Source organism: Hyaena hyaena, unplaced genomic scaffold (genome assembly GCF_003009895.1).
Source record: "Hyaena hyaena isolate Hyena2069 unplaced genomic scaffold, ASM300989v1 scaffold_1904, whole genome shotgun sequence".
NCBI lineage: Eukaryota > Metazoa > Chordata > Mammalia > Carnivora > Hyaenidae > Hyaena > Hyaena hyaena.
Window position 1 is genome coordinate 21,326 of NW_024082538.1, and position 18,317 is coordinate 39,642.

At 37.1% G+C, this 18,317-nt stretch overlaps 2 protein-coding genes across 6 annotated transcripts in view; one reads left to right on the top strand and one right to left on the bottom strand.

Moving 5' to 3' along the window:
* Positions 1 to 871: 871 nt before the first annotated feature.
* On the top strand, positions 872 to 3,496 carry SMIM15 (small integral membrane protein 15). Of its 5 annotated transcripts, none has more exons than XM_039225102.1 (3): positions 872 to 934; positions 2,198 to 2,330; positions 3,194 to 3,496. In XM_039225102.1, the coding sequence occupies exon 3, from the start codon at positions 3,205 to 3,207 to the stop codon at positions 3,427 to 3,429; it is 225 nt and encodes a 74-aa protein (XP_039081033.1). In that variant the 5' UTR covers positions 872 to 934; positions 2,198 to 2,330; positions 3,194 to 3,204; the 3' UTR covers positions 3,430 to 3,496. The 5 variants fall into 5 exon arrangements, with proteins under 5 accessions (XP_039081033.1, XP_039081028.1, XP_039081029.1 ...); XM_039225097.1 differs by lacking the exon at positions 872 to 934 and adding an exon at positions 941 to 1,563; XM_039225098.1 differs by lacking the exon at positions 872 to 934 and adding an exon at positions 941 to 1,538.
* Positions 3,497 to 9,880: 6,384 nt separating this feature from the next.
* The window catches only part of NDUFAF2 (NADH:ubiquinone oxidoreductase complex assembly factor 2), an 82,726-nt gene continuing 74,289 nt past the window's right edge, over positions 9,881 to 18,317 (bottom strand). Inside the window, exon 4 of the mRNA XM_039225096.1 lies at positions 9,881 to 10,205. Within this exon, the coding sequence (XP_039081027.1) occupies positions 9,954 to 10,205 (252 nt within the window). The 3' untranslated portion in view covers positions 9,881 to 9,953. The remainder of the gene's footprint in view (positions 10,206 to 18,317) is intronic.

Consider the following 18,317-nt stretch of genomic DNA (forward strand, 5'->3'; position numbering starts at 1 on the left):
GTTAATCTCTCAGTTCCTGTAGATTAGAAGACAATATTAAACTCACTCTTTCTGCTTGTTGACTTTGAATCCCTTTATTTGTGTACTGAAGGAACAAATATCTCTGTGGGAACTCTATGCCCAGTGTGTTTATCAAGTTTACTTTGGGCAAGTATCGATCATTTGAGTGTTTGTGGGTTTGTGTGTATGTGAAATGAGTTAAGTTCTCAAATTAAAAACGAACAACAAAAATCCCTGCTCACACACATGGCTGCATCTTCCTTTAGTAATAGGCTTTAGTGGAACCACCAAGGTCCAGCTGCTCCATTGTCTCCAGTACGTGAGGCTTTAACTATTGTCCAACCAGAAGATGAGAGGGGGAAGGGTGTGACCCAAGAGAAGAAACTCGCCAGAATCCTTCAAAAGCCGCTGTGTGACCCTCACCTTGGCTTTGGGCGGTTTGTGGAGACCAACTCCTTTCTTGCCGCCGCTCTTGGGTCTGTTTCCAGGGGTTACAGACCTCACCCACCAGGGCCCTCCATCAACGGTCTGGCTCCAGCAGAGGAGGGGGCTGTGCCCTGGCTGACATCAGGGGCAAAGGCAGAGGGCCCTCGGAGTTCCGGGCCGGCTCCTCAAGGCCTGAGTCCACCCGGGACTCCACGCTCGCCCCTTCATCCCAGCAGGAAGCGCCGGCCTCGGGGTCCCGCCAGAGGCCAGCCGGGGCGCCGCCACACACCCCGCTCGGCCTCACCTGCCGCTCGCCGGCAAGCCGGGTGCCGCCCTACCCCGCCCCTCCGCCCCCGCGAGTCCTGGAAGTCGAGGTCCCGGGACCCACACAACAATGGCGCAGCCGGAAACTGGCCCCTCGACTTCCTCAGGCCCATTCAGGGCTGGGGACGGCCTGTGGGCGGGACGAGAAAGCTGCGGCTTCCGCCTTTCTGCTTCCGGCCTGGAGGTGAGTTGGGAGTAGGGGTCCGAGCCCAAGGTCCCGGTCGTGATGCAAGGGGGTTCCTGGCAGTCGCTGCGGTTGTTTTGCCCACGTGCCCAGAGGAGGCGGCCACGGCGCTGGCGGACCGAGCTGTGGCGGGACCGAGCCAGGATTCCCCGGGACCGCCCGCTGTCCGAGCCCCGCCGGGCCAGTGCCCGCCGAGGCCGAGGGGAGATTGAACGTGGCCCCCTGAGGCCGGCAGCTTGGTGAGGTAGGGGAGCGAAGGAGCAAGGCGGGGAACCAGGATTGACGGGGCATGCTGATGTTGTGAAATACCATCAACTGCAGCTTCGGGAGCCGCGGAGCACTGGTTTGGAGAGCAAGCCCGGTCGAGTCCTTACGGAAGGAAGAAGAGTATATATATTCCTCCAAGTATGGGAGGCGCGCGCGTTTGGGTCAGAAATTGAAGTGCACGGGAGCCGTGTGGCCTATGGACAATAACTTTTTCGTCTTAATTTAAGGATAAAACTTTGCCACGGAGCATGCCCTTTACTTCCGCGTGCCTCGTTTTTTGCAAAGTTGGCTTATCACCCAGTCTTGCCTTAGTTAATTCATTACCGTGCTGGAGAAGGTGAAGAAACAGATGGACCTCTTATGTGGGTTGGGGCCTACAAATTCAAGGGCAGGGGGCGGGAGCTAGAGTATTTAACAGACTCCTAGAGTCACTTAAATTAGTGCTATCTGTTGAAAATATATGAAGAGACCGGTGAAAGGATATTAAAATCAGCGGTAGTTTTCTTGAGGTGATGGGAATTATAGTTTGTTGCGGTTTTCTGAAAAGAACACGAATTGTATAATAGACTAAAAAAAAAAAAAAGTTAAAGAATAAAGTGAGGTGTTTGATTTTGTAATTATGTACCTAACCCTAATAATGAATGACATTTTTAGTATAAGAAGTTCAAGACCTAGGAATGAATATGCTCTAATTTTTTTTAATATGCCAGTTAGCTTTATAAATAATTTTATTTTTGAAGTAATTTACTAATAGTTTGTAATTACTCCAGTAATTAGGATTTTCTTACAGAGCATTTGCAGTTGTAGTAATGATTTCGTTTTTCACATTAGGAAGAAATAAATATTAAATGTCTTTGATATGCCAGGCAATTTTATATGTCATCTATAGATTGCATATGTAGAATTTTGAAATAACTTCATCTGCAATTGTATTAAAATCCTGAAAGTTGTGACTTAAACTTTTTTTCTTTTATCTGTTCTTCTCAACCCACCCAGTATATAGAATTTAAATCTTCTCTCACAAGTGTATGGTAGAGCTAAAGAAGAAGACAAGCAAGGGTCATCTGAAATTGTAATTGGCTCACTAATAATCACAGGACAAAGTTGGAAATAACTACTCAAGCATAAGGTAGATGACTTTTTAAATCCCACTGAAATTGTGGATGTATATACAGCCATTCCTATCCAACTGTTCTAATTCTCACCTTTGAATAGAGGTTGACCCAAACAAAAGGTTGAAAAGCTCTGAGGCAAAATAGAAAGTGTCACTCAGATCCACAGCATCCTTCCTTATCAGATGGCCCTCCCATACCAACTCAAAATGGAACAAAATGCATGGCACCTGTTATGGGTAATTTTCTCATTTATTAAATTATGTCCTCAAGTAGGAGTCCACAGATCCAAAAGAGGGCATGTCAGTTTTTTGCTCCTATCTCTTTGCATATGAATATATATTTTCATGGCTCCCAAACCTTTTCAATCCTGGAAACACCTGTCCATTACCTCTGTTTCTCCAGGCATTTCATGTACTCCATGGTTTGTCCTTTTCAAACACCAGATTTGATGATTCATACTTTTGTTAATTAGTAAATAATAGTACTAAGGCATTGTCCATAAAAGACAAACAGGATTCAGCTGTTTCCTGGAATGAGTGTTTAAAACTCAAAATTCTTTAAAAAGTCAGCTGCTAATAAAATTTGTCTTGACTATAAAGATTGCAAAGTCCCTATGGCAGACTCCATGTGGTTTTTACTTTTATCTTCTATACCTTTACATCTTTTTTAAGTGTTGCCGTAGTTGAATTATTTTTTTCTTAACTGGAGATATTAGACCTTATTAAAATTGTACTAATTAATCCTTTTTAAAAACAAGAAACTGATGAGTGAAAATGGAATTCTGAGTTAACTGATGGTTTGATGTAACTTTTTCAAAATTTGATTAACCACATAGTCTTTTTTTCCTCTTGTTGCCTCTCTCCTCCCTTTTCCAAAGACACTACCAAGATGTTTGATATAAAGGCTTGGGCTGAGTACGTTGTGGAATGGGCTGCAAAGGACCCATATGGCTTCCTTACAACGGTTATTTTGGCCCTTACTCCATTGTTTCTGGCAAGTGCCGTACTGTCCTGGAAATTGGCCAAGATGATTGAAGCCAGGGAAAAGGAACAAAAGAAGAAACAAAAACGTCAAGAAAATATTGCAAAAGCTAAACGACTAAAAAAGGATTGAAGGAATGAACAGGCTCTGTAGCCAGAGGAAAACCATTTGGAAAATTATGCAGCTTTGGAAGGACCCACTAAGGTTTCTTTTCTGATTTTTATGACAGTAATTTGTAGTCAGTGAAGTCTGAGCACATGGAAGGATCATGTTAGTTGTGACCTCTACTGCTGCAACTTTTAGGCTTTGGTATAGAAGTCTGTTGACAGTTATTGTAAATTGGCATTTATTATGCTATAAATTCTTTATAAGTGACTTAGTCATTTGCCATTTTGCAGCATTTGTACTGAAATGAAAATATCCTGTGGAGAGAAATGACTATACATTATGAATTCTATTCAAATAATGCCTTAGAATGGGGTCCTGTTCTGGATGAAAAGAGTTAAGAATGTAAAAATCAAAACCGTACTGAGGTGAAAAGTGTGCTTTGGCTTAAAAGACATATAGTATATTAATTTTATCTTTTATCATTATTGCTTATTTCTTGGAATAGAATCGTTTCTGGCTTTCTCAAAGCCAAATATTAACTAATGACTTTTTGTGTTCTGAGTTTTTTTCATTTTATTTAGCCTTTGAGATAATTATCAGACATTCTGCATTTTTTAAAATCTAATTTTATAAAGAATTCTCTTATTGACTATATAAAATACCACCTACCAGATATAACAATTTTTGTACTTATGAACACTGCCATTTTCTTAGATATGTCTTGTTGAGTAGAATAACACCATGATTTAGAGGTTGCATAAAAATGCCAAACCTTGTGTTACCTTGGAACCAGTTTACTCTTTCTTATGCTAAGTAGAAATGTGAAGTAGTTAAAATGTCTTCTTGGATAATTTGCTCATTATATACATGACATTTTTGTGTTTTTATTCCATTCTTTGTTTTAACTTATCTAGTAGTGATATTCTGTACTTTTTGATCACACAGGTTCATGGTGAAAATTAAAATTTCAAATTTCTTTTAAGGAATTCTTAAAAAGTAATACTTAAGTTATAAATCATAATTAAGTAACAAATCATAAGTGGCAAAGAAAGGTTTAATACTTGGAAAAATTTTATCATACCAGTATTAGGTGAAAAAGGAACAAGTCAAAATGAGAAATGTGTTAAAATTAGAAATAAAGAGCTAAAGGATCTTTCCTTTAGTTAAGTAGTATAACTGGAACTTTTTACTATTAAACATGGTTTTTATAAATGTATGGTCCAGTAATTTTATTTGCTGTCAGTATATAATAGCTTATTGTTTTTCTCCCTTCTGGTAAATTGTCCACCAGCTTTAATTTAAAAATGAAACTAGATATTGAAATAAATTTGATACTTTTTTATAAAGAGGTCCTTTTTTTTTTGTTTTGTTTTTTTTTTAGGGGGAACTAATAACAATACAGTAATTAAAATTAGATACGTAATGGAAGTTAGACGTTTCAAAGGGTTATGAATTTCATTTATAGCTAAAAGCATAGTTAAAAAGGTTGAGGGCAATGTCTCTCAGCTATGAACACCTAAGGACTCCTGAGAATGTTGATGGGCTGTTCTGAACACTACTACTTTTACTTAAGGTTGTCAGTTTCAGCTTGGTTCCAGTATAATGGACATTATTGCAACTCCAGTGTTTGGTTATATTACTCAGGTAATAGGATATCTAGTGATTCTTTTATTGTCACTGAAGTTTTAATAGTTGGAATTACCATTGAAATTCAAACTTAAAAAAAAAAATGCTTCTGTAGATCTCCTGGCCCTCCTGGATCTACATTACCCAATAAGTTGCTTATGGCTACATTTTAGAGTAAAAGTACTGAAGTAAAAGATCTATTTACCATAATTCTCAGTTACCTACTAAAGCTGTGTTTTCATTGGTTCTCATTACAATTTAAAGATATTTATTTAACTGAAATCTTTTTGAATAATTTCTTTTGAAGTCTTAACACATGCCAATTTTGTATTTGTTAGACATATGCCATTTGTTTCCTCAGGTTTAGCTTTTCCTAACTGTGAGATCAAGGTTTTATAATATATATGTCTATATGTTTGTGTGTATGGGGAGCTGGGGGGATGTAAAACAGAGTATTGTGAGGGTTGGGATTTTTCAGAACAATCAGTCTTCTCTCACTACAACAAATAGTACTATTGATTGAAGAATCCCATTTACTATTAGCCATAATACTTCTTTTTAAAGTTGTCTCTTATGTTTTGAACTTTTGAGAACTCATAAGGTCAGTTACCTTTTTATGGCTGGTTTTGGTAAAAACATAGGCTGCCTATAAACAGACATTTTACCAAAAACAAAAGTTTGTGTGTCAGATTTTGATCCATAGTAATCATGTGATAAACTTCAGTGTAGTGTTACTGGATCAGATATACTTTTTTGGTATAGCATTTTTTACTTCTTTTTCTTGGAATTATAGTAAGTAAAGCAAATCAAGTAAGCTTACCAAGGTGTGAGCCAGAAAACTAATGTTGACATACATCATAATTAACAGCTCCTGACCCATTCCTTCTTTCCTTATATATAATGTAAAGGAAAGTGGCAATGGCCACTTTACACCTCATCTCATATCCTGTTAGAGAAAGTCTGATTCCTATGAAGGAATGATTGTTTTCATATTTGCCATTGAATTATAAAATCACTCTGATTTACTTCATATCTGGAATATATATGTATATTTTCACAAAAAATATATGTATTTCTCAAACATTAAAACATTCCATTTTCAAATACCACCAGTTTGGGAAATATAAAAAAATTTAGGATTTATTCCTACATGATTTCTTGGAGGCTTTTAACTTAATTTAACTATCATAGACTTTTCTCTCTGCTGTTTCTTTCCCCAGAGAATATAAACACTTTGAGAAAGCCTGTTCTTAAATAAATTCAGGTTAAATTTTATTTTGTTTTTGTTTTGCTTTGTTTGGTGAGATCAGGCACAATTCATTTATTTGTTTTTTAAAAATTTCAAGTTTTATTTTATTTTTATTATTATTTTTAAAATGTTTAATGTTTTTAATTTACTTCTGAGAGAGAGAGAGACAGCATGAGCAGGGGAGGGTCAGAGAGAGAGGGAGACACAGAATCCTAAACAGGCTCCAGGCTCTGAGCTAGCTGTCAGCACAGAGCCCGACGCGGGGCTCGAACCCATGAACTGTGAGATCATGACCTGAGCCGAAGTCGGACACTTAACTGACTGAGCCACCCAGGCGCTCTCAAGTTTTATTTTAGAGAGCAGGGGAAGGGCAGAGTGAAAGAATCTTAAGCAGGCCCTACAGCATGTGTCTTGATTCAGGGCTCGATCCCTCGACCCTAGGATCATGAACTGAGCAGATATCAAACAAATGAGCTAAGCCACCCAGGTGCCCCAAGATCAGGTTGCATTTTAAATAGTGTGGTTAATAAGGTAACATTAAAAAATAAGGTATTGGCACAAGGCTGATTAAATTAAAAAATAAATGACAGCCAGGTATCAGTAAAAGTAAAAATGGAAAAGAGTAACATAATGGGAAAGGTTTTTTCCTTCATTTTTATTGATTTTCAACTCACATAACCAAGGCATACCTAATAGGCTAGATTTATATGATTAATCCCAATAGTCAACACGTTTTCTATACTTGAACAGTCAAAAATCTGGTATTTACATGTGCAGCAGCACATGCATGGGAAATCAAGGATTTTTTCCTGAGGAAGTACTTAAGGTATATCTGACATTTACTTTAAAATGAATATTTTTTGGAATTAAACTTTGCATAGGGTTGAACAGCAAACCAAAATAAAATTTGTGAGTATCCAAAATATAACAGTTTAAAATATGAAATGTAGACAAGCTAATATTTTATTTAATACTTTAATTCTGCTTTGCATGTGTCTGGCCTAAAAGCCAAATATAGAAAAGACAGCTTAGAAAGGTAATTTGAATTGGGCCAAGGTTTTTAGGTTCAGTTTTTACATAGGCCATATTAGCTGTATTCTGATGCCACCTAACAGTGCCACCAGTCATCTAAAAAACGTTAGTCTTGAGGAAGAGTGTGGATGGATTACTATTAACTGTCATTTCCACTTCTCAAAATAATTTTAAAAGTTTGCATGCTCCAGGGGCATCTGGCTGGGTTAGTCGGTGAAGCATGTGACTTGATCTCGGGGTTACAAATTCGAGCCCAACAATAGGTGTAAAGATTACTTAGAAATAAAATCTTTAAAAAAAAAAAAATGTGCTCTACTAAAAATGGTGGGCCAGTGTCATTATATTCAGGTATTTTCCCACAAGGACTTCTGATTAAGATTTTAAAAAAAATTTTTTTAATGTTTTATTTACTTCTGAGAGAGAGAGAGAGAGAAACAGCACGAGCAGGGGAGGGTCAGAGAGAGAGGGAGATACAGAATCTGAAACAGGCCCAGGCTCTGAGCTAGCTGTTAGCACAGAGCCCGACGTGGGGCTCAAACCCATGAACCGTGAGATCATGACCTGAGCCGAAGTCGGACGCTTTACCGACTGAGCCACTCAGGGACCCCCCCAGATTAAGATTTTCTTTTGCTGATTATGTGACACATGTATTTTATGTTATTTATTTTACTTATTTTATGCCTCCCCTAGTTTTTTAAGTTGTTTAAATTCCAGTTAGTTATTTAACATACAGGTGATATTAGTTTCAAGTGTACAATATAGTGACTGAGAACTTGATCATCCAGTGCTCATCACAGCAAGTGTCCTCATCACCTATATCACCCATCCTCCCACCCACTTCTCCTCTGGTAGCTTAATAAAACAAGTATTTTTAAATGAAAACATACAAATTAAAACTAATGTAAATTTTGTCATGACGTTAAGATATTTACAAATTATAAGGCAGCATTTGTAAAAAGACATGTATGGAATACATTTAATAAGCTAATAGGAATTTGGCAGTAGAAATATTCTAGCATGTTAGAAAATCTGCACTTTTTCTTGTAACCCAGGACTTAAGAACATTTTAATTACAATCAATTGTAGTATAAATTTTACCTCTTTTTATACTGCCTGGTGACTAGTTCCTTTTTTGCCTCTATGATAAAAATGTAGCATTACTTTGTAATGATATAGAGACAGAATGGTTAACCTTATATTAACAGGGTTGCTGGAATGTTAGTATTATCACCAAGGAGCTTGTTTCTTATTCAGTAAGTGTGTCATAATTACATTTGATTATTTGTTTTAATATTACATTTTATAAAGTATTTTTCTGTAACTTATTTCTTAAGCAATTAATTTTTTTTTTTTTACCTTCTATTAAGTAAAAACGTTAACCTATGTGTTTTTAGGAGCATTAAAATTTGAATGACTTATATGGTACTTATTTTTTGAGCACCTATTATAATGCCATACACAGAAGAACTCTATATTAGCAGCAAAAACTTGTTTGTGCACTTCAGAAAACATGACCCTTCAAAAATATTTTTGTATAATAAAAGGTATATATGAGCCTGTGTGGCTCAATATGTTAAGCATCTGTCCCTTGGTTGTGGCTCAGGTCATGATCTCATGGTTCACAGGACGGAGCCCCAGGGCAGGGCAGAGCCTGCTTGGGATTTTCTCTGTCCTCTCTGCCCATTTCCCACTGATTTTCTGTGTCTCTCTTTTTCTCAAATAAACATTAAAAATACTTCTGTATGATAATGAATGTCTTAATATCACCTTGTCTACATTATTCTTAAATATACAAGCCACTAGAATCCCTACTGCCACTGGAATCAATCAGCACCCTCTACTATTTTTCATTTTCTTAAGATAATTTTTAATCTCACAGAACTCTAGTTGTACCATTCCTGTTTAAGACTTTTGTGATAGGTTGCCTGTTTGTATTTGTCCTAATTCCTCGCTTCAAACTCCTCTAACCTTAATTCTGCCATAGCTAGTTTTAGTCTCATCAACTCATCAAGGTCTTCATGGCTTTTTGTTTTTTTCCATTTATCTTCATTTCTCAGCTAAATTTTCTTGGCCTTCACGTGTTTTATCCAAGTTCTTGTTTTTGATTAATCCTTTAGAATCTTACAAGCAGTCTTCTCACTTTTTTTAATTGGGTAATTTAGGAAAGTTCACTAATTACCTTACTTCTATCATGATATACAGTGGCTGGGGTTCCTAAATGATCATAAGGATCCAAAATATACTGAGCATTTACAGCTACAGGATCCTTCTGAAGGGAGCAATACTAAGAGGGAAAACATAGACAATTTAATAAATAGAATGATGATTAAAGCAAATGAAGGAGTTAAGTCTAAAAGAAGGTTTCAGGGCACCTGGCTCAGTCAGTAGAGCGTGCAACTCTTAATCTCAGGGTTTTAAGTTTGAGCTCCACTTTGGGTAGAGAGATTACTTAAAAATCTTAAAGAAAAAAAAGTTAGGTTTCTATAGTTCATAACCTAACATTTCTTATGCATACTTAAAATGCATTCATGTGCTTAATGGAATAGAGAACTATTGTACAGTCAGAAAATAACAAACTAATCTTTACTTCTTTTATTGTTAAAAGTTACATACAAATGAAGTATTTATTACCACAGTGCATTCATTGATCGGGGTTCTTGACGCCTTGTGGCATCCAGGATCCTGGTTGAAAGGTTTTACCAGTGCTGGTGGGAGCCACTGAGGGTTCTTCCTTTCCAAAGTATGAAGCAGAGGCATGGCCTTTGATCTGAGTCTGAACTGGTGGAGCCAAAAGTTCTTCCTTGTTCCCTTTGCAAAGGAGATTTTCCTCTTCATAAAGATCTTGGCTTTTCATTTTAACGACTTCTCTATTTTTTTCATTCTTTAGGATTTCCTGCATGTATATATAAATGAAAGAAATTAGTAAATTTCTAATTAGAAGAAAGCCCAAACTATAGGTTTTATGAAAATCAAAAAAGCCAATAAAAATGTACATATATGATACTTGCTTTTGCATTTAAATAATATATAGATATGCACAGGACAAGTTGAAAAAAAACTATCTGATAATATACCAGTGTTCTATGAATTAAACAGCTCTGCCGTCGTATACCATAATAAGGTGTGAGGACCACAAAATAAAAATATTTACTACCCGAAAAGTGAAACAAACTACTTAACATGAAATACCACACAAGAGCGTAAGTCACTATCTTGAAGATCTTAAGCTTAGCAGCTATATGCTGGCTCACAACTGATCAGTGACTGTACTTTCTGCTGGAGATGAAGTGAAGGTGACGATGGTCTCAGAAAGATGCTCCTACCAATCTACTTTTCTGTGAGAATTAAAGCATAGATGGTACTGCCACCCCCTCAAGTGCCAGACCCAAATCCCATCTGTATCCTTTTCAGTTCTAGGATGGTGTGGCAGCGAGGAGGAGGATAAGGATGGAATCAGAGTTTAGCATGCCCTAGACACCAGTGGCAGAGAAGCACTCTCGTATTAGAAATTCTTCCTTGGATCACTGCAAGCTATTTGTGCAATGCAGTTCAGTCCCTAAGAGTTGCTATTCTACCTGGAAAAGTCTATACTCCCAAATTACTGTATTTCATTGACTACAGTGGAAACATCAAATTTCAGATTTAAGAGGCATCACTGTTACATGTCTCACTAAAAAGGGCAAACTCTACATATCCTCATTTCAGAGATGTTAAAATTTGAAAAGATGTGTGTCTTAAAAACAGATGAAATAAAGTCATTACATCTTTTATCTTTACTGATTCCTTCTCTTCCTGTCTTAATAGTTATTGTCGAATGGGTAATATTTTTAAATGTTCTTTTTGCTTATCTGTATTTTAAAAATTTTTCCTTAACATATATATTATGTATGAAAAAAACTGAATGTTATTGTAACTAATATTTGTCAACACTTAGAAAAACAAGTTCTTCCAAGTTATGTGTTTTAATTTCAACACTTTGAAAAATGACACCTAGAAGCAATTAACTGGGTATCCAAATGTATCATACAACCTTCCTGTTTCCAAAGTAAATTTCAAGTAGTAATAGTCTTTTTTAAAAAGGTAAGCACTGATAATTAAAATGAGGGACAGGAAACCATGAAAATCCCAGAGGATAAAAAAGGCAACAGCCTCTTTGACCTCAGTTGAAGCAATTTCTTACTAGACATGTCTCTGAAAGCAAAGGAATCAAAAGCAAAACTGAACTATTGGGACTTCATCAAGATAAGAAGCATCTGCACAATGAAGGAAACAATCAGCAAAACTAAAAGGCAGCCTATGGAATGGGAGAAGATATTTGTAAATGACCTTATCTGATAATGTGTTAGTATCCAAAATCTATAAGAACATATCAAACTCAACACCTCCAAAACAAATACTCCAGTTAAGAAATGGGCAGAAGACACGAATAGACATTTTTCCAAACAAAACATCCAGATGGTCAACAGACACATGAAAAGATGCTCAACATCACTCATCATCAGGGAAATACAAGTCAAAACCACAATGAGATACCAACTCACACCTGTCAGAATGGCTAAAATTAATGACACAAACAGTGTTGGTGAGGATGCAGAGAAAGGGTAAACCTTTTGCATTGTTGGTGGGAATGCAAACTGGTGCAGCTACTCTGGGAAACCGTATGGAATTCCCTGAAAAAGTTAAAGATAGAACTACCCTAGGATACAGTAATTGCAATACTAGGTATTTACCCTAAGGATACATTAATACAGATTCAAAGGTGTACATGCACCAAGATTGTGGCAGCATCCATTGACTGATGAATGGATAAAGAATATGTGATGTAGATGGAGCTAGAATGTATTATGCTAAGTGAAATAGAGAAAGACAAAATACCAAATGATTTCACTCATAGGTGGAATTTAAGAAACAAAAAAGATGGGCATGTAGGAGGGTGAAAGAAATAGAAACAACCATAAGAGACTCTTAAAGACAGGGAACAAACTGAGGGCTGATGGAGGGAGGAGGGTGGGGGATGGGCTAGATGGGTGATGGGTATTAATGAGGGCACTTGTGATGAGCACTGGGTGTTGTACGTAAGTGATGAATCACTGAATTCTACTTCTGAAATGAATATTGCACTGTATGTTAACTAGAATTAAAAGTTACAATTTAAAGGAAAAATAAGGGTTGAGGGGGTATAGTTTAACTTTAGGCACAAAGAAGTATAATTAAACTTCTTCAAGGCAAACATGTCTAGGAAAGAATATAAAAATTCTTGTAATTTCTACCATATAGACCCATTTCCCATGAGTAGTTTAATAACCACAATAACGGAGTTTAGGGGCAGCTACTATGAACAAGGGTAAGAGTAGTCAGCCTTTTTTTTAAAATAATTTTTTTAATGTTTATTTTTTGATAGAGCATGAGCAGGGGAGGGACAGAGAGAGACGGAGATACAGAATCCAAAGCAGGCTCCAGGCTCTGAGCTGTCAGCACAGAGCCTGACGCGGGGCTCGAACACATGAACTGCAAAATCATGACCTGAGCCAAAGTCGGGTGCTTACCTGACTGAGCCACCCATGTGATTGGAGAGTAGTCAGACTTTTATGCGTCCTGTTGAATTCTCAGGTGAAATGACCATGTATCATGAAGGAAATCTCTCTCAATGTGATACTGCAAATAGCAGAAGCAGCCAAAAATACTTTTCCATATCACCATACTCTTCAGTACCCACCATGACCTGCTGTGTCTTTAGGGAAGTTCTTGGAGCAGAATGAAAGCTACAGGACAGGGTTGAACTTACACTATTAATCACAGGTAGCAAAACGCTACTGAGAAATCGGTATGCAGCATGTTTGGCTTTGGTTTAAGAGGATGAGTCACATGGCCTGAAGTTGCCCCTGTCTGCTTTATTACCTCAGCTCTCCTGCTGCAGTCTTACAGCTGGGATAAGCCTCCAGCTTCTGCATAGAAGAAAACTGAGGGCAGAGAGATGTTTCTCTAGCTCTGTTTTCAAATTTCTCTTTACTCACCATTACTCTACCAAATCAGTTTCTTTCTTATAAAGAAAGACATCTAGGCAAATAAAAAACCAATCTGAATATATTAGTTATTTTAACATAAGAAGATAGATTAAAAATTCAGAATTGAAAAACATGGAGATTATAGTTTTTCCTAGGAAAGAATTTACTTCTGTCTTTTTTCTTTTTTTAAAAGAAGTTTTTAAAATTAGTTTTTTTTAAAAAACTAATTGTTACCAGACCCCTCCTAAGAGCTTCCAGAAAAATTAAACAGAACATAAATCATGTATGAAAGGAAATCTAGTTTTGTAAATATTTGGAATAGATAAAATGAAAGTACTTAGGTAGAAAAAAAATAGGAATTTGTGCACTTAAAGATAAACATCATTTTTAATAAAGCCAATTTTAGAGCAGAAATTAACATAAAATAAGCATTTTTCCTTACATTTCCTTTGAACAGTACCACCTTACATCTCAATATGTTCATCGATAAAGTTTGTTTCAATGTATAGAGATAAACCAAGAGGAAGTGGGTCTTCCCTCGTATAAATGTTTGTATGTTTAAAACAAATATCCTTTTATTTGCTGCTTAAAAAAAATTTTTTTAACATTTATTTATTATTGAGAGACAGAGAGAGACAGAGCATGAGCATGGGAGGGCAAAGAGGGGGGAGACACAGAATCTGAAGCTGGCTCCAGGCTCTGAGCTGTCAGCACAGAGCCTGACAAGGGGCTCGGACTCACAAACCATGAGATCATGACCTGAGCTGAAGTTGGGTGCTTAACTGAGCCACCCAGGAGCCCCTATTTGCCGTTTTTTCCCCCTGACAGTATTTTTCAACATAGAAAAAGACAGTTGTATCACTTGCATTGTACCACAATTTACTTAATGAGCACCCCTACTGTTGTTTCCAATATTACATATTTTCATTTTAAAAAATAGCACTGTGATGACCATCCACATATTCTCTGACCCCAAAAGGCAGTTTCAGTGCCAAACTACCTCTTACTAGCTAGGCCACCAAAAAGCTCACATAAGTTTTTTTTCAGTCTCAGTTTCTTTATCTGAAAATGGGAATCAAGTGACCGTGTATATATAAATATTTACACCTCAAATACCCATCTGTATACTGTTCACAGTGACAGACATTCTGAAAGTTTGTGGTTAAGACCATGGGCTCTTCTGGGTGTTGTAAGTGATGAATCACTGAATTCTGCTCCTGAAACCAATACTGTACTGTATGTTAACTAACTAGAATTTAAATAAAAACTTGGAAAAAAAAAAAAAAGGCCATGGGCTCTGAAGCAAGACTGCCTGTTTACAGATCCCAGTTTGGCCATGTACTAGCTATGTGACCCTGTCAATGTTGCTTAACCTCTCTGTGGCTCAGTTTTCTCATGTGTAAAATGGAGACAACAATGCTGTCTTCTTCAATGGGCTGTTCTAAGGACTAGGCAAGAACGGACTGCTGGGCAAGGGTAAGACAACAGAAGAGGGCATGGGTGACGTTTTAAATAGTGGACTTTAAATAGTGGCTCAACAGGTGGATTATTTATTCCACTTCATTAAAAACATAAATACACCAAATTTATTTTCATCCCTCTTTCTCATCTCAGAGTACAAAGAAAGTTTCTTCAATACTTACACCCTGTTTAATTAAGTACTTAAAATCTTAACTATTTTGTAACAAACACTGAATAATTATTTGTTATGAAAATTTTGTAAATAGAATCCCCATATCAGTTGCTATTCTTATGAAGAATAAATAGAATTTGTGATTTTGGTAGGTTGAAAAACATTCAACATTAAAAAAACTTTTTTTTACATTTATTCATTTTTGAGAGAGACACAGAGTGTGAGTGGGGGAGGGGCAGAGAGGGAAGGAGACACAGAATTCGAAGCAGGCTCCAGGTTCTGAGCTGTTAGCACAGAGCCTGATGTGGGGCTTGAACCCACGAGCAGTGAGATCATGACCTGAGCCGAAGTCAGATGCTTAACCGGACTGAGCCACCTAGGCGGCCTGAGAAATCTTCAACATTTTAATGTGCCACAGCCTCCAACAAAGGCAGCAACCATTACCACTAAGAATAGAAGTGTTGGTAAAACACAGTCTATGGGCTTGAGAACAAGATGAAGTAACTGGTACCACAACAGTCTTTCTCCCATAAACAACTAGAAAGCCAGACAAAAAATAATAAAGTCTTCAGATATTAAACAAGTAGTAGTACAGTACGGTGCTCGCTGAGAGAAGGGAAATAAATGAGGTAAGTCCTGTATTACCTCAGCTTTCTGCCTGGAGGCATATTATGGGCTTCTGCACAGAGTGGGGGAACCCAAGCAGAATTTGGTAGTCTTGTCATGCTAAAAGGGAGATGTGGGTTATGAAGGTGGAGAAAGCCAGCATTTGTGAGACAGAATACCAGAATATACAGAGAAAAAGTTCTAGAAATCTGCCTAGGGAACCACTTGAGTGTTCAGCTGAGTATTAAGCTGAATGAGGATAGGATGAGATAATAGAGGACTAGGAAGGTCAACTTCTGGCTAAAGAATAAATACTGGGGAGCTGTAAACTGAACAACTGCTGGGGACTGCCTGAGACTAAAAGACATTCAAGTTCTAATCAGCCAGAGATGCTTCACTGAACATTGAACACACAGGGCATTCGGTATATATAAACACTTCAGAAATATCAAAGATCACTCTAGGAGTAAGGATAAATTGGCACCAGAGTAGAGGTAACTCTAGACATGCACTGGACAATGCAGTAGCCACTAGCCACACACTGTTATTTAAATTAATGAAAATAAAAAATTCAGTTCTTCAACTGCCCTAGACTCATTTTAAGTGGAAGGAGCAGATATAAAACATTTCCATCATTGCAGAAACTCCTATTTGGATCTACTGCTAGATACACCCTAATAAAACTTAAAAATAAGCCTCTAAAAGTTTGGGCTGACTAAAATGTAATTTCAAGTACTCCAAAACAAAACTCAACATTTTTAAAAGGAGGACAAGAAAACCCAGACAGTAAGCAGTACACCATTTCAATACTCATCGTCCAATCAAGAAGTGAATAAGGAAAGTGTGATCAAGCCAGTCAACAGAAACAGACCCAAACATGATAGAAATTATTAAATTACTTGATAATTAGGTGGTAAATTAAAGACTTTATTACAGCCACTATAAATTTGTTCAAAGACACACAAAAAAAGTAAACATAAAGTGAAAAATAGAAACTGTTAAAAAGAACCAAATGGAACTTATACAGGTGAAACATATATGAAGTGAAAAATGTAATGGACCTGCCCAACAGCAAATTTGACACTGCAAAGAACAATGAATTTGAAAACAAGGCAGTGGAAACTATCCAAAATGATGCAAGAGAGAGAAAAAAAAAAACTTAAAAGCTGAACTAAAGCCTCAGTGAGCTGTGGGACAAGATCAAGCAGTCTAACATATGTGTAAGTGGAGTCACGGAGAAGAGACAGAAAGGGGAGGAAATAATGAGTAAAAATATTCCAAATAATTAAAACAAATCTACATATCCAAGAAACAAAACAAAACTAAACAAAAAACTACAAGGAGGAGAAATACAAAACCAAAGCACATCAAAATCAAATTTTAAATCTAATGATAAAGAAAAATCTTAAAATCAGCTACAGAATAAAAAGATTTATTTACAGAAGAAACAAGAATAAATACTACTGAGTTCTTATCAGAAAGAATACAGGGTATAAAATAATGGATGTTCTGAAAGATAACAAAAGTTGCCAATTTAAAATACTTTATCAAATGAAAATATCCTTCAAAATATAGGCAAAATAACATTTTCAGGCGAAGGGTGAATTTATCACAAACTCTTACTACAAGAAACATTAAAGAAAGTACTTCAGATTGAAGGAAAATGATACAAGATGAAAATGTGAATCTACATAAAGGAAGGAATAGTGGCAGAAATGACCAGAATGGAGGACCAGAATGTATGGCAAAATGCTAGATTTGTGGACACTCTGCTAGGTGCTTGGTGCCATGGAATGTAATGTCACCCACTATAAATTCCTTAAGCATATGAGGAGCATCATCAACCTGTCCATGGAAACTAGTAGTATGGATTTTGAGGCATATCATGATTGTACCTTCACCAAAACAACATCTCAAGATTTGCAAAGATACCAGTTACCACTACATTGATGAGAAGGACAGCCTGAAGGCATGGAGACTGTTGTAATATGCAGCCCTTAAATTAACACTACTAGGTGGGAGGCAGACAATGCTTCATTCCCTCTCTATTCCCATCCAACCAAGAGCCTCTGCCCACCAAGCCTTCCATGTCTTATACCAGTGTCCAGGCTTCCCTGAGCTGGGATTTGAAGCAGTATGTCAACAATGGCCCTCCATCTGAGTCTGAGCCCAGTGGAGCTGACAATCAGAAAGTCATGCATGAGGTCAACCCCATTCTGAGAAAGTCATATCCAAGAGTCCCCTGGAATGAGGTACTGAAGGATATAATTTTTAACTAATCTCAAGGAAGAAGAAAAATAATTCATACTCAACAGAGAAAACATGAGCTATATCAAAGTCTGTTATTTCAGGACTTTCTCTAAATATATTGTTAATGAATGACTATTCTGTAACAATTTCCCTCATTTCTACAGTCAGCAGGGTGTTCAGTTAGAGCAAATTAGCTTTTATGGAGCCTGATACTAGGATAAGAAACAAATTCAGTTGTAAAAAACTACTATGTATTAAATGTTTGAATTCATACATTTTTCTATGGCATATTATGCATTACCATTGTTTGTGAATGATTACACTGAAAGAAGACCTTTTTTTTTTTAAAGGAAAGCCTTGGGGTGCCTGGGTGGCTTACTTCGTTGAGGGTCCAAGTTCGGCTCAGGTCATGATTGCACAGTTCGTGAGTTCAAGCCCTGCATCCCAGCTGTCAGTGCAGAGTCCACTTAGGATACTCTATCCCCAACCTCTCTCTTACCATTCCTTGCTT

Excerpts from the sequence above, each read along its gene's own strand:
- SMIM15 (XM_039225102.1), top strand. The coding sequence starts at position 3,205 with ATGTTTGATATAAAGGCTTGGGCTGAGTACGTTGTGGAATGGGCTGCA.